Source organism: Larimichthys crocea, chromosome XXII (assembly GCF_000972845.2).
Source record: "Larimichthys crocea isolate SSNF chromosome XXII, L_crocea_2.0, whole genome shotgun sequence".
NCBI classification, from domain to species: domain Eukaryota; kingdom Metazoa; phylum Chordata; class Actinopteri; family Sciaenidae; genus Larimichthys; species Larimichthys crocea.
The window spans coordinates 9,170,674-9,182,110 of NC_040032.1; the positions used below are offsets into that span (position 1 = coordinate 9,170,674).

General features: G+C 46.0%; 2 protein-coding genes across 2 annotated transcripts; one reads left to right on the plus strand and one right to left on the minus strand.

Annotated features, from left to right (window-relative positions):
* Window positions 1-736: 736 nt before the first annotated feature.
* snx19a (sorting nexin 19a) lies at window positions 737-5,235 on the plus strand. The gene is made up of 11 exons (XM_027273745.1): window positions 737-2,158; window positions 2,239-2,377; window positions 2,612-2,712; window positions 2,790-2,909; window positions 3,208-3,326; window positions 3,458-3,548; window positions 3,633-3,783; window positions 3,872-3,995; window positions 4,086-4,270; window positions 4,354-4,441; window positions 4,825-5,235. Exons 1-11 carry the CDS (start codon window positions 737-739, stop codon window positions 4,934-4,936), a joined length of 2,652 nt encoding a protein of 883 aa, XP_027129546.1. The 3' UTR covers window positions 4,937-5,235.
* A 610-nt stretch (window positions 5,236-5,845) lies between these two features.
* smfn (small fragment nuclease) lies at window positions 5,846-8,696 on the minus strand. The gene is made up of 7 exons (XM_010753278.3): window positions 8,307-8,696; window positions 7,964-8,047; window positions 7,807-7,884; window positions 7,040-7,151; window positions 6,860-6,968; window positions 6,717-6,770; window positions 5,846-6,260 (listed from the first exon to the last, which is right to left on the minus strand). Exons 1-7 carry the CDS (start codon window positions 8,595-8,597, stop codon window positions 6,134-6,136), a joined length of 855 nt encoding a protein of 284 aa, XP_010751580.3. The 5' UTR covers window positions 8,598-8,696; the 3' UTR covers window positions 5,846-6,133.
* Window positions 8,697-11,437: the final 2,741 nt, after the last annotated feature.

Here is an 11,437-nt window from a genome sequence, read left to right on the forward strand (position 1 = left end):
AAGGATTAAAGCAAAGTCCCAGAGGAGGACGTGCCAGAGCTCCTGCAGCCTGTCAGGTAAAGTCTGTTTTCCTGTTTTCAAGCTGCCTTTTTACAGCCGAGATAAATGTTTTTAATAAGTGCAGTGTGACTGTGTGTCTGACATCAGCTCTGTGTGACCTCGGTTTGGGGGAGGTGGTGTGGGTGTAGCTCTGTGAATAAATCAGGCAGGAGATGACTGTTGAAGTTTACATGTTGCCTTGGCAACAAGTCTAGCAGGATAAACCGTGGTGTTGGCGCCTGTAGATGTTTATGTGGTTAATATCATGCAGAACAGTTTTGATTAGACTAGATGACACTTTAGGAAAACTATATTAAAGTAAAAAGACTGTGCTGCAAAGATGAGTCCATTAACCAGCAACTATTTTCATCACTGACTGAACATTTTCAAGAACAAAGGGTCAAGAAAAGGTTCAGATTCACCAATAATGAGAAGATTTGTTAGTTTCAGTCCTAAAAAACAGAACAACACCAGAAACATTGTGCAACTAAGGTTTTGCAACCAGGAGCTGTGATTGTCAGAGGATCCATTGAAGATGCTTCACCTTCTCGTCCAAGAGGTGAAGCATCTTCTAGAAACGAAGCATCTCCAGCTGCCTACGACGACCTTCAAGTGTTGGTTGGTTAAATCAAATAAGAAACCTTCTTATTTTTTTTTTTATTGTTTTGTTCTGCAGGACACGTTTGACCCGCTGACTATGACGCCTTCCACAAAGACGTCCAGTCATTGGACTTTATCAGAACTGCTTGGGCAGCGGAGGCTGTTGGGGCTCGGTGCTGTGCTGGCATGGCTCGTCCTCTTCCATCTCCTTGTGAACGTTTGGCTTCTCTGCATCTTCACCAGTCTCTTGGTGGTTCTTGGTGGTTGGCTTGGGTCCCGCGCCCTGCTGGATGCAGACAGCCTTCTCCACTTGGAGCACTTTCTGCCTCTTGGCAAAATTAACACGCCTCTGTATTCACCTGAGCATGAGTGGAGGTTGAACCACGAGATCCACAACGCTGTCCACAAAGCCGTGCGTGACTTTGTGTCCTCGTGGTATCGTACTCTGATGCCGGAGGTGGAGGGGGAGTTTGAACGTGCGGTGTGTGATTCAATGCTGGAGTCGGTGATGGAGCTGAAGGAGCGTGCCCGCCGAGTGGACAGAAAAGCACTTTTTCAAAGGCTGCTCGAGCTGTACGGCCGTCACCTGCAGAGTTACATGACGGCGAGACAGATACAGTTGACCCAGAAGGAGAGCATTAGCCTCTGGAAACTCTACAGTGAAGTAGATGCCCTCCATCCAGCGGTGAGCAGTGCAACCACTGAGCTCAGCTACTCAAGAGCACTTGTAAACCTCGTCCTACATGTGCTTGTTCCATATCCTCAGATGGAGACCAGGACAGGAGGTTACATGGTTACAGAGCTCATCACCTGCAACGTGATGTTGCCGCTCATAAACAGGTTATCTGATCCTGACTGGCTCAACCAAACCATTGTAGACATAATCACTAAGTCCAGAGAACCACAAGAAACCAACGTGGACAAGCGCCTGGTGGCTACACTATACAAATGTCAGATCCAGCAGGAGTCCTGGACCACATGCAGGTCATGTTCTTGTTCTTCTGATCAAGCCAGTCTCACCAGCAAAAGCACCTCTGAGCTTGATGACATGCAGAGCCAGACGACACTCTGTGAGACGGACTCCTCACAGAACAGCAGTTCACTCGTGTCCGGACATCACTCCACCTCATCAGAGTCCAAAATCATTTCAATGGACTCCCTAACTCAGTCAGACCTCGAAGATGACCTGAGAGAAGGCTTTTGTGACTGCGGCCCTCCAACAAACTTCTACAACAGGATCACTCTAAAGGACGATGAGACCATCGGCTGCTTCCGTCCTCTGAAAAATCTCGGGCCAAAGGTGGTGGTGGCTGAGGAATCCCAGTGGCCAACTGGTATCGCCCAAGAGAAATCCCCAAAGTTTCCTCCGAGAAGACTTTGTCTAACTTCCTGCAACTTTGATGCCTCCAACAACCAAGTTGCTCCTGTGAACATCCAGAATGTGCAAATCTCTGGTACCGTCACTGCGAAGGAGCAGCGGGGCACAGGCACACATCCCTATACTCTCTACACCGTGAAGGTAACGCCACCTCCTGATATTTGAATATGTGTTATTGATGAATGCACGTCACCCCCCTCCTGCACTTTCTTGTTTTACAGTTTGAGACGGTGGCTGAAGCAGAAGACGGTGGCACTCCGCAACCTGCGTCCTGTCACACCGTCAACCGGAGATACAGCGAGTTCCTGAACTTGCAAACACGTTTAGAGGAAAAGCCTGAAGTCAAGAAAGTAATCAAGAGTAAGAAATTAGTTTTAATTGATCATTGAACTTAAAGACAGAAGCATCATTGAAAGTTATGTTACCTGCTGAAGGTCATCGTAGGCAACTGGACCTACTTAGTTTCTTGAAGAACCATGAACAGAACGGAAGTTTCTTCAAGAAACTAAGCAAGTCCAGTTGCCTACAATAACCATAAACTATGACTTGGATGACTGAGAATCTTCACAGACGAGTCAATGTTGTGGTTTTCAGACGTCAAAGGCCCAAAGAAAATGTTCCCCGACCTCTCATTCGGCAATGCAGACAGTGACAAGGTTGAAGCTCGTAAAACCCAACTGGATACATTCCTTAAAGTAGGTACTGAGATCATAACTTACAGAAATGTTTTTTGTGTTTCTGTAATTTGATGAGTTTTTTTTTTGTTCTCTAGCAATTAAGCAGCATTCCTGAGACATCCAACAGTGAGGACATGCAAGAGTTCCTCGCTCTCAACTCAGATGTTTGCACGTATTTTGGAAGAAAGCCTTTTGTCAAGTCAAGAATCGATAAGGTGAACTGTAGATCTGAGTGTGATTGCTGTTTTTATCTGACCTTGGAGTATTGGTTTCATAAGATAAGAGAAAAATTAACACAGTCAAGATGAAAAACACTTTCTTGCTATCAGTTAGATGAGAAGATTGATACCACGTTAGAGAGAGAAAACAGTTTTCCAGTCTCCGTCCAGAGGTTACAACATCTGTCTTTCAACACTTAATGAACTCCATGGATTCAATGCAAACTGCTTTCTGTATTTTCGATGGTGTAAGGACAATTTAATGATCTCGTGTCTTCTCTCGACTTGATCGAAGATGATGGAAAACGCTTTAGACACCTTGAAGACAGCTTTCCCTCATCCTGAGCCCCTCAGTCCAACGGAGGACCTCGACGGAGATGCTGACGGAAGAACAATGGACAACAGGAAGTACAGGTGAGACCTATGCAACAGTTCAACCCAAAGAGTTAGAGAAGTTTTTACACTTAACGCCTCAGGTTTCTTTTGAGAAGGTTCCTGGTCACAGGATGTGACGAGTGTTCTGTTGCTTCTGTTTCCTGCATCAGGAGGCTCATGTTCCCGAGCAAAATCTCCCCATCTCTCAACATACCTGACCTACATCCTAAAGTGACATACTGCTTCAGTGAAGGCAGTGCTGTAAGTCACCTGTATTTACCATCTCTGACCTATAAGTGTGGAAACAGATACCACATGTTTGCTCTGCTCACGATGGCTCCTCAGGGTCTTAACGGCATGACGCTGTCGGGCCTGGAGAGCTTCGTCAAAGAGCAGGAGAGACTTTTATGTGGGTCGAATGGGAAAGAGGCGGCCGGGCAGAGCTGTGAGCGGTCCAGAAAAGACAAGACGACGTCGGGGAAGAGTCACGGAGCAGGTTGACATTAAGAGTCTTCTCTCAGTTTGTTTCATCCAGAATCTCAGCACAGAACAGGATTTCACTAGAGATGTATTGTGTGTTGCAGATACAGCTGTGGCAGATGTTGCTTTGAACATTTTGTGTCTGCTGATGAAGGATCAGTGGAGTTGGCTGTGCACAGAGAACATACAGAAGACCATCAGGCTGCTGTTTGGTACCTTCATTGAGAGGTGGGACCTTCTTTAAGCTTGTTTTATCACGTGTAAACCTGTATGAAGTTTACTGCAGGTGAACACTTTAACATTAAATCTTTGTGTCAGATGGCTGGATGTAGGAGTTGCCCACCTTACCAGCGCCCCCTGCTGGGTAATTTACCTACAAGTGCTGCAGGAAGCCGTATGGCCGGGCGGCACGCTGCCTGTTCAACCACGGCCTGAGCGCAGCGCCGCAGAACAAGAGGAGACCAAAGAGCAGTGCCTGGACTGTCTGATGCAGCTGCTGCCAGGTACGCAGCGTCAGATCGTAGCTGTTCAGTGATGTTTTTTAGTTTCAGGCTCCTGAAGCTGCGCTGTGCTTTTGTTTGAGCAGAGCTCATCACTGACGTGCTGGGAAGTGAGAAGTACAGACTGACCTTGGAGACCATGTTGGAGTCTTTACAGGACCACTGGATAAACAAGTGAGTCCAATAAACCAAGAGTCTGTCTCTGTGTGACCTCCTTTTGATAACCAAACTCAAACACGTCCTCAGTGTTGAGGCTGCCCATTGCCCAATCCTGTTTGTGACATTCATGGACGGGATCTCAAAGTTCTGCTGGAGTGAGGAGAGTGTTTCCTCAAGATTGCATCTCTGCTTTTCAGTGTGTCTTCATTCCAACCCTCATCTTTAGTTACGTGTTCACTGGACCTGCCTATCTGACCATATTTACAGAAACGTGGAAGACAAATAGGGAATAGATCTCTACTTCCTTGTACGTGTTTCATGGAGACTTTAAGCGTCTCTGCGTCGGCTCCTCGTTTGTCTCTGATGTCATTAACCTCCGTTTGTGTGATCACCTTCAGGCATCTGATCTTCTGCATCTGCGAGCTGCTGCTGGAGTTTCTGATCCCCGAGTCGTGTGACGAGGACTTCCAGAGGTCTCTGCTGCTGAGCCTCGCCAAAGACAACGTGTGAGCGCGCTCCGCTGCAGACATCTGATTGGTTACATCAGAGTCACGTGACTTCACCTGGATTCAGGACCTGTTTCCTTCCTCCTGGCTCTTCTTGTGCACAGGTGGCTCATGGGGTCAAGTTACATTATTAAACAGGCACTTAGGCGTCCTGCAGGAGAAACTGTTTATTCATGTATGTTTGATTTTTTTATATTTCTAAATATGTTGAACTGTGTTGAAGTTTAAGATCCGTCCTTTTTATTTCCCTCCATCTGATGGGAAGTGCCAAAAAACCTGCAGTTCCTCTAACGTCCACCAGAGGCTGGCTCCAGAAGTGAGTCAGTCTCCATAAGTCCCCATGTCCAAATGTCCAACTTCACAGCAGAAATAAACATGTTTACAGCCTGGTACAAAAAACAGTTTTGGTCTCTGTAGCTAATTTCCCCGTTCATGACAACTGTACTGAGGGTGAATTTATATACAACTCACCTGTTCACATTATATTAAGGCTTAAAGTTATGCAGGATTAAGAGCGTGGACGCTTGGATTGACAGGTGGGTGTCGTTACAAATGACTTGGAAAGTCACCATACCCTGTTTAGAAGGTAAACTGGACAGTCCACCCTTCATACTGGACTTGAACAAGCCACCCTCCGGTTCCCAAAGTCCCTACAGACTGAACTATCTGTATCAGATGTGACTTGACATGTAACTATTCCAATACTTCAAATATTTCAAAAATAATTCTGCATGAGGGTTTCAGACAGCTGCAGACAGCGGTTCTGGAGTTACAGTGGGTCCAGTCTGCATGTCTAAGCAGAAATACTGAATCCTAAATTGCTCCTGATGCCATCAGTGTGTGAACGGTGTGTGTAAAGGCACCGTGAGTGATCAAAAGACTTTTGGAGTTTTAATAACTTGAAGACAAAATGTTTTTTTCCCCAAACGTTTCGGGTTTATTGGTCGTTTGCCATCAGATTCCTGTTCCAGTGTCCATCAACACCACACTCACAGGTTTATACTCGAGTCAGTCACTCAAACTTCTTCAGTGTGTGTGGTTTATTTGGTTTAATTTTAAATATGAGGGAAAATGATAGTCAACCCCAGACGTCTGAACAAACATCATATTAATACGCTCCTCTTTAAACGTTTAACTGAAATAAAAGGATCATGGGGTGCAACTAAAACCAAAGAAACCATCAAATGTGGCCGCACAGCGCTCATGTGTGCAAACTGTCGCCTCCGTTCTCCACGATCGTACTCTTCTTCTCTTCTGTCGACGCTTTGAAGACGTTGGCTCTGTAGTACTGCAGCTCTTTAATGCTCTCCCAGATGTCGTCCAACGCTCTGAAGGAGAAACAGAGTTTTAAAGAATCTGTGGATTTCATCACTCAAGATTCAGCCAATTAGAAGAAAGCTCCGTAACAAGGGACAAGGCTGAAAATCAATCACTGTCCATCAAACCATCGTCTGTGGACACACTTCTCTCTGCATCCACAGACTTATTTAAGCCAGTTTAAGGTGGACTGCAGTGAAGCAACATATGCTGCCAAGCAGACGACGTCTTTTTCAAGGACGGCCTTTTTATTTCACCCAGACGATGTCAAACCAGCTGATAAACTGTCTGCAGTCTAGACTGTCTAACAGGGAACACAGCAGCCTACCGAGGTGGTTTTCTTGCCGGGTTTGGCTCCTGGCGTCCCCATCGTTCCATCATAAAGTCTGTAAATCACCTCGGTAGTGTGACGTTATTCCCTGTTGGTCTCAGAGCCTGTGCTTGAACCCGGTTCTGTTGATGTTTACCTGTGGGATGCTTTCTTGTGAGGCACGATCTTGTATTCTTCTGGAAACCACCGTCTGAAAGAGAGAACACCACGTTATCTTCCACTGGCCGAGGAGATCGTTAGTCAGGACGTGTAGTTTAGGTCTTGTTGTTGAACACTGGCCTGCAGAGCTCCTTGATGGTGCTGACGTCGATGATCCTGTAGTGAAGGTGGTACATAAACTGTGGCATGTACTTGTCCAGGAACCTTTTGTCCGCATGCACGGAGTTACCTGCAGGAAGAGGAATCATGTGAAACACGTGACAGCAGGAACCAAAACTCGACTTATATCACAGAACTCACCAGCGAGGGGACACTGTCCGGGCGGGGTGTGCTGTCTGACGAAGGACAGGAACTCGTACTCGGCTTGTTCCAGCGTGATTTTACTGTCCCGTACAGCCTGAGTCAGTCCTGACTGAGACCGTGACACTGACGTTACAATCACTCGAGTGCTGCACATTGATCAGTGTTTACATCGTTTGATGCCATCAAACATCAAGCAGCTCTGCTCTCCGTACAGTCACATCATGACACACACGCAAACTTTCCATGGGAATTAACAGGAATTTATGGTAATAAACCGGGAATTAACAAAGTTGAAGGTCGGCCCTTTAACAGGGAACTTAAACATAGTTGTTGAAAATATATTTAAGCATCATCTCGACTAAAACAACCAGATCTCATGCAGGTACACTTGAACATCTGCTACTCCAGATTCCAGTCCAGAGCACACAGAGACTACTGAATGAGGTTGCAAAAGGGGGTGGAAAGTTTCCGGTAAATTTCCAGAAACTTTCCGTGGAAGGTTAAGCTGGGGAATTATAGGGAAACATTCCACTTGAATGGGAATTTATGGGAATATACTGGAAACTGCAGGTAATTTAAACAAAGTATCACGTTTTGTAAATTTACGGATTACTCCCATGGAAAGTTTCCAATTATTTTACATAAATTTCCATTATTCCCATGGAGTTTCTGATTTGGAATATTTCCAAATTACCCCACCCCTTTGCAACCTTACTGGGATGTGTCCAAACCTGCAGAAAGGTTCATGTAACAGCTGACCTCACCTTTCCATGATGCTCTTTGCACCAGTCCGACATCCCGTCCAGGAGGCTGTCCGGCTGGTTGATGATCAGGTTTGGTCCCTGTCGACCACGAACAGGTGAGCGTCACCCACAGGACAGGTGAAGACAAGCTGCAGTGCAGTCAACGTGTTTAACTCACCTCAGCCAAGATGTTCAGGTCCGAGTCTGTGATGATGCACGCCATCTCAATGATCCGGTCCTTGTCAACGTCCAGACCCGTCATCTGAAACACACGACGTGAAAACACACAACGTGAAATCAGCACGTCACAGAGACTACGTCCAGGTTTTAGACAGTCTGCGGGGACGTCACGGAGACTACGTCCAGGTGTTAGACAGTCTGTGGTCATGTCCAGCTTATTGTTAGTTACATTACACCTCACAGTAATCTGATTACTTAAACACAGCGTCATGATGACTGGGTGTTAGCTTAGCTTAGCTTAGCATTAGCAGCTCCAGGTGAGCTGCAGGTGAGTGTCTCACCTCCAGGTCCACCCACACCATCCTCTGGGACATGCTGCCTGACGTCATGCTGACTCTTCTCCACACCTGGACGTCAGAACTTGAACTTCCTCCTCTGTGGGTACCGTCCGTCCCGGCTCCTGAGCCCGTTAAACCGTTACACGGGACGTGTTTCCGCAGAACACCGGCACTGGTTCGGTGCAGGTGATGCGCCGCTTTGCTGGCTCGGAGGACGGGCCGTGTGTTCCTGCAGAGAAAGCCCCAGGTGAGCGCAGCACATGCCGGATTCAGACACCGGAGACGAACCGACATCCTGCGGCCACTTCCGCCGAGCTGCCGCCTCTTCTTCGGGGACGGACTCAGCTGACATGCGGCGTGAGCGCCACCTCCTGCCCGGAGAGAGCAAGGACACCCACCGAGCTTTACTGATGGGAAGTTCGGTTCTTTTTAGGGAGTCGGGTCATTTGACTCAAAAAAAGAGTCGGCTCCTAAACGGCTCTATAGCGCTGTTTTGACTTATGAATTGTATGTGTACACATATATCATGTATGTATTTAACACATAAAGTTGACCTGAACTTGAAAATTACATTTTCTAATACCAATAAATTGCTGTAGCCAATTGTTTTCATTGCATTTACAGACCCTTGTAACTCTCTGAAACCACCCAATGAATGTATTAACACTCTGCTACACAAAGCAGACAGAAACACCAACATATAAAAACTATAAAAAGCATAGAAATACTGATTCTTTTTCTACTATCACTCAATGACTCACGTCACCTGTGACCACACCCACCTGTCAGACAAAGCGTCCCCGCTCTTAACCCTGCATAACTTTAAGCCTTAATATAATGTGAACAGGTGAGTTGTATATAAATTCACCCTCAGTACAGTTGTCATGAACGGGGAAATTAGCTACAGAGACCAAAACTGTTTTTTGTACCAGGCTGTAAACATGTTTATTTCTGCTGTGAAGTTGGACATTTGAACATGGGGACTTATGGAGACTGACTCACTTCTGGAGCCAGCCTCAGGTGGACGTTAGAGGAACTGCAGGTTGTTGGCGCTTCCACATCAGCTTAATTTCCCAGCCACAGACGTTGTTGCTTGGTTGTTAGCCTGTTAGCTTGTGTTAGCTGGTTGTTAGCTTGTCAGCTGGTTGTTAGCCTGTTAGCTTGTGTTAGCTTGTTAGCTGGTTGTTAGCTTGTTGTTAGCTGGTTGTTAGCCTGTTGTTAGCTTGTTAGCTGGTTTTTAGCCTGTTAGCTGGTTGTTAGCTTGTTGTTAGCTGGTTGTTAGCCTGTTAGCTTGTGTTAGCTGGTTGTTAGCCTGTTAGCCTGTTTTAGCTGGTTGTTAGCCTGTAAGCTTGTGTTAGCTGGTTGTTAGCTTGTTGTTAGCTTGTCAGCTGGTTGTTAGCCTGTTAGCTTGTGTTAGCTTGTTAGCTGGTTGTTAGCTTGTTGTTAGCTGGTTGTTAGCTTGTTAGCTGGTTGTTAGCTTGTTGTTAGCTGGTTGTTAGCTTGTTGTTAGCTTGTTAGCTGGTTGTTAGCCTGTTAGCTGGTTGTTAGCTTGTTAGCCTATTAGCCTGTTTTAGCTGGTTGTTAGCCTGTTAGCTGGTTGTTAGCTGTTGTTAGCTTGTTTTAGCTTGTTAGCTTGTTGTTAGCTGGTTGTAATGTTAGCACAGTTGTCATGGATGTTGAAATTAGCTACAGAGACCAAAACTGTTTTTCGTACCAGGCTGTAAACATGTTTATTTCTGCTGTGAAGTTGGACATTTGGACATGGGGACTTATGGACATTGCAACACAAGCGCTAACAAGCGAACACAAGCGACAAGCTAACAACCAGCTAACAAGCTAACAACAAGCTAAAAAGCAACACAGCTAACAAACAAAGCTAACAACCAGCTAACAACCAGTTAACAAGCTAACGCAACCAGCTAACAAGCTAACAACCAGGCTAACAACGCTAACAACAAGCTAACAACAAGCTAACAACCAGCTAACAACCGTTAACAAGCTAACAACAAGCTAACAGGCTAACAACAAGCTAACACTAAACAACAAGCTAAAACACGTTAACAACAAGCTAACAACCAGCTAAAACAAGCTAACAAGAAGCTAACAAGCTAACCGAAGCAACAAGCTAACAACAAGCTAACAACAGCTAACAACAAGCTAACAACAAGCTAACAACCAACTAACAACAGCTAAAACAAGCTAACAACAAGCTAACAACCTCTGTGGCTGGGAAATTAAGCCGATGTGGAAGCGCCAACAACGCAGTTCCTCTAACGTCCACCTGAGGCTGGCTCCAGAAGTGAGTCAGTCTCCATAAGTCCCCATGTCCAAATGTCCAACTTCACAGCAGAAATAAACATGTTTACAGCCTGGTACAAAAAACAGTTTTGGTCCGTAGCAATTTCCCCGCGTTCATGACAACTGTACTGAGGTGTGAATATATACAACTCACCTGTTCACATTATATTAAGGCTTAAAGTTATGCAGGATTAAGAGCGTGGACGCTTTGACTGACAGGTGGGTGTGGTTACAGGTGAGTGAGCCATTGAGTGATAGTAGAAAAGAATCAGTATTTCTATGCTTTTTATAGTTTTTATACGTAGGTGTTGTGTAGCAGAGTGGTTTTACAAACAATTATCCATTCATTGGGTGGTTCAGAGAGTTACAAGAGTCTGTAAATGCAATGAAAACAGTTGGCTACAGCAATTTATTGGTATTAGAAAATGTAATTTTACTTTTAATGCTTCAGTATAGGATCAAGTTCAGTCAACTTTATGTGTTAATACATACATGATATATGTGTACACATACCAATCATCGCTATAGAGCCGTTTAGGAGCCGACTCTTTTTCGAGTCAAATGACCCGACCCCTAAAAAGAACGAACGTCCCACAGTAAAGCCCGGTGGGGTCCTTGCTCTCTCCGGGCAGGAGGTGGCGCTCACGCCGCATGTCAGCTGTGTCCGACCCGAAGAGAGGCGCAGCTCGGCGGAAGTGCCGCAGGATGTCGGTTCGTCTCCGGTGTCTGAATCCGGCATGTGCTGCTCTCACACTGGGGCTTTCTCTGCAGGAACACACGGCCCGTCCTCCGAGCCAGCGAAGCGCGCATCACCTGCACCGAACTAGTGCCGGTGT

What these genes read in the sequence shown, in the direction of transcription:
- snx19a (XM_027273745.1), top strand. Translation starts at nt 737, where the DNA reads ATGACGCCTTCCACAAAGACGTCCAGTCATTGGACTTTATCAGAACTG. An exon ending in AGTCAAGAAAGTAATCAAGA is followed by an intron (nt 2,378 to 2,611) that starts GTAAGAAATTAG and finishes TGTGGTTTTCAG; the next exon opens with ACGTCAAAGGCCCAAAGAAA. An exon ending in GCTTCAGTGAAGGCAGTGCT is followed by an intron (nt 3,549 to 3,632) that starts GTAAGTCACCTG and finishes ATGGCTCCTCAG; the next exon opens with GGTCTTAACGGCATGACGCT.
- smfn (XM_010753278.3), bottom strand. Translation starts at nt 8,597, where the DNA reads ATGTCGGTTCGTCTCCGGTGTCTGAATCCGGCATGTGCTGCGCTCACC. An exon ending in GCAAAGAGCATCATGGAAAG is followed by an intron (nt 7,152 to 7,806) that starts GTGAGGTCAGCT and finishes TCACGGTCTCAG; the next exon opens with TCAGGACTGACTCAGGCTGT. An exon ending in CGGACAGTGTCCCCTCGCTG is followed by an intron (nt 6,969 to 7,039) that starts GTGAGTTCTGTG and finishes CTCTTCCTGCAG; the next exon opens with GTAACTCCGTGCATGCGGAC.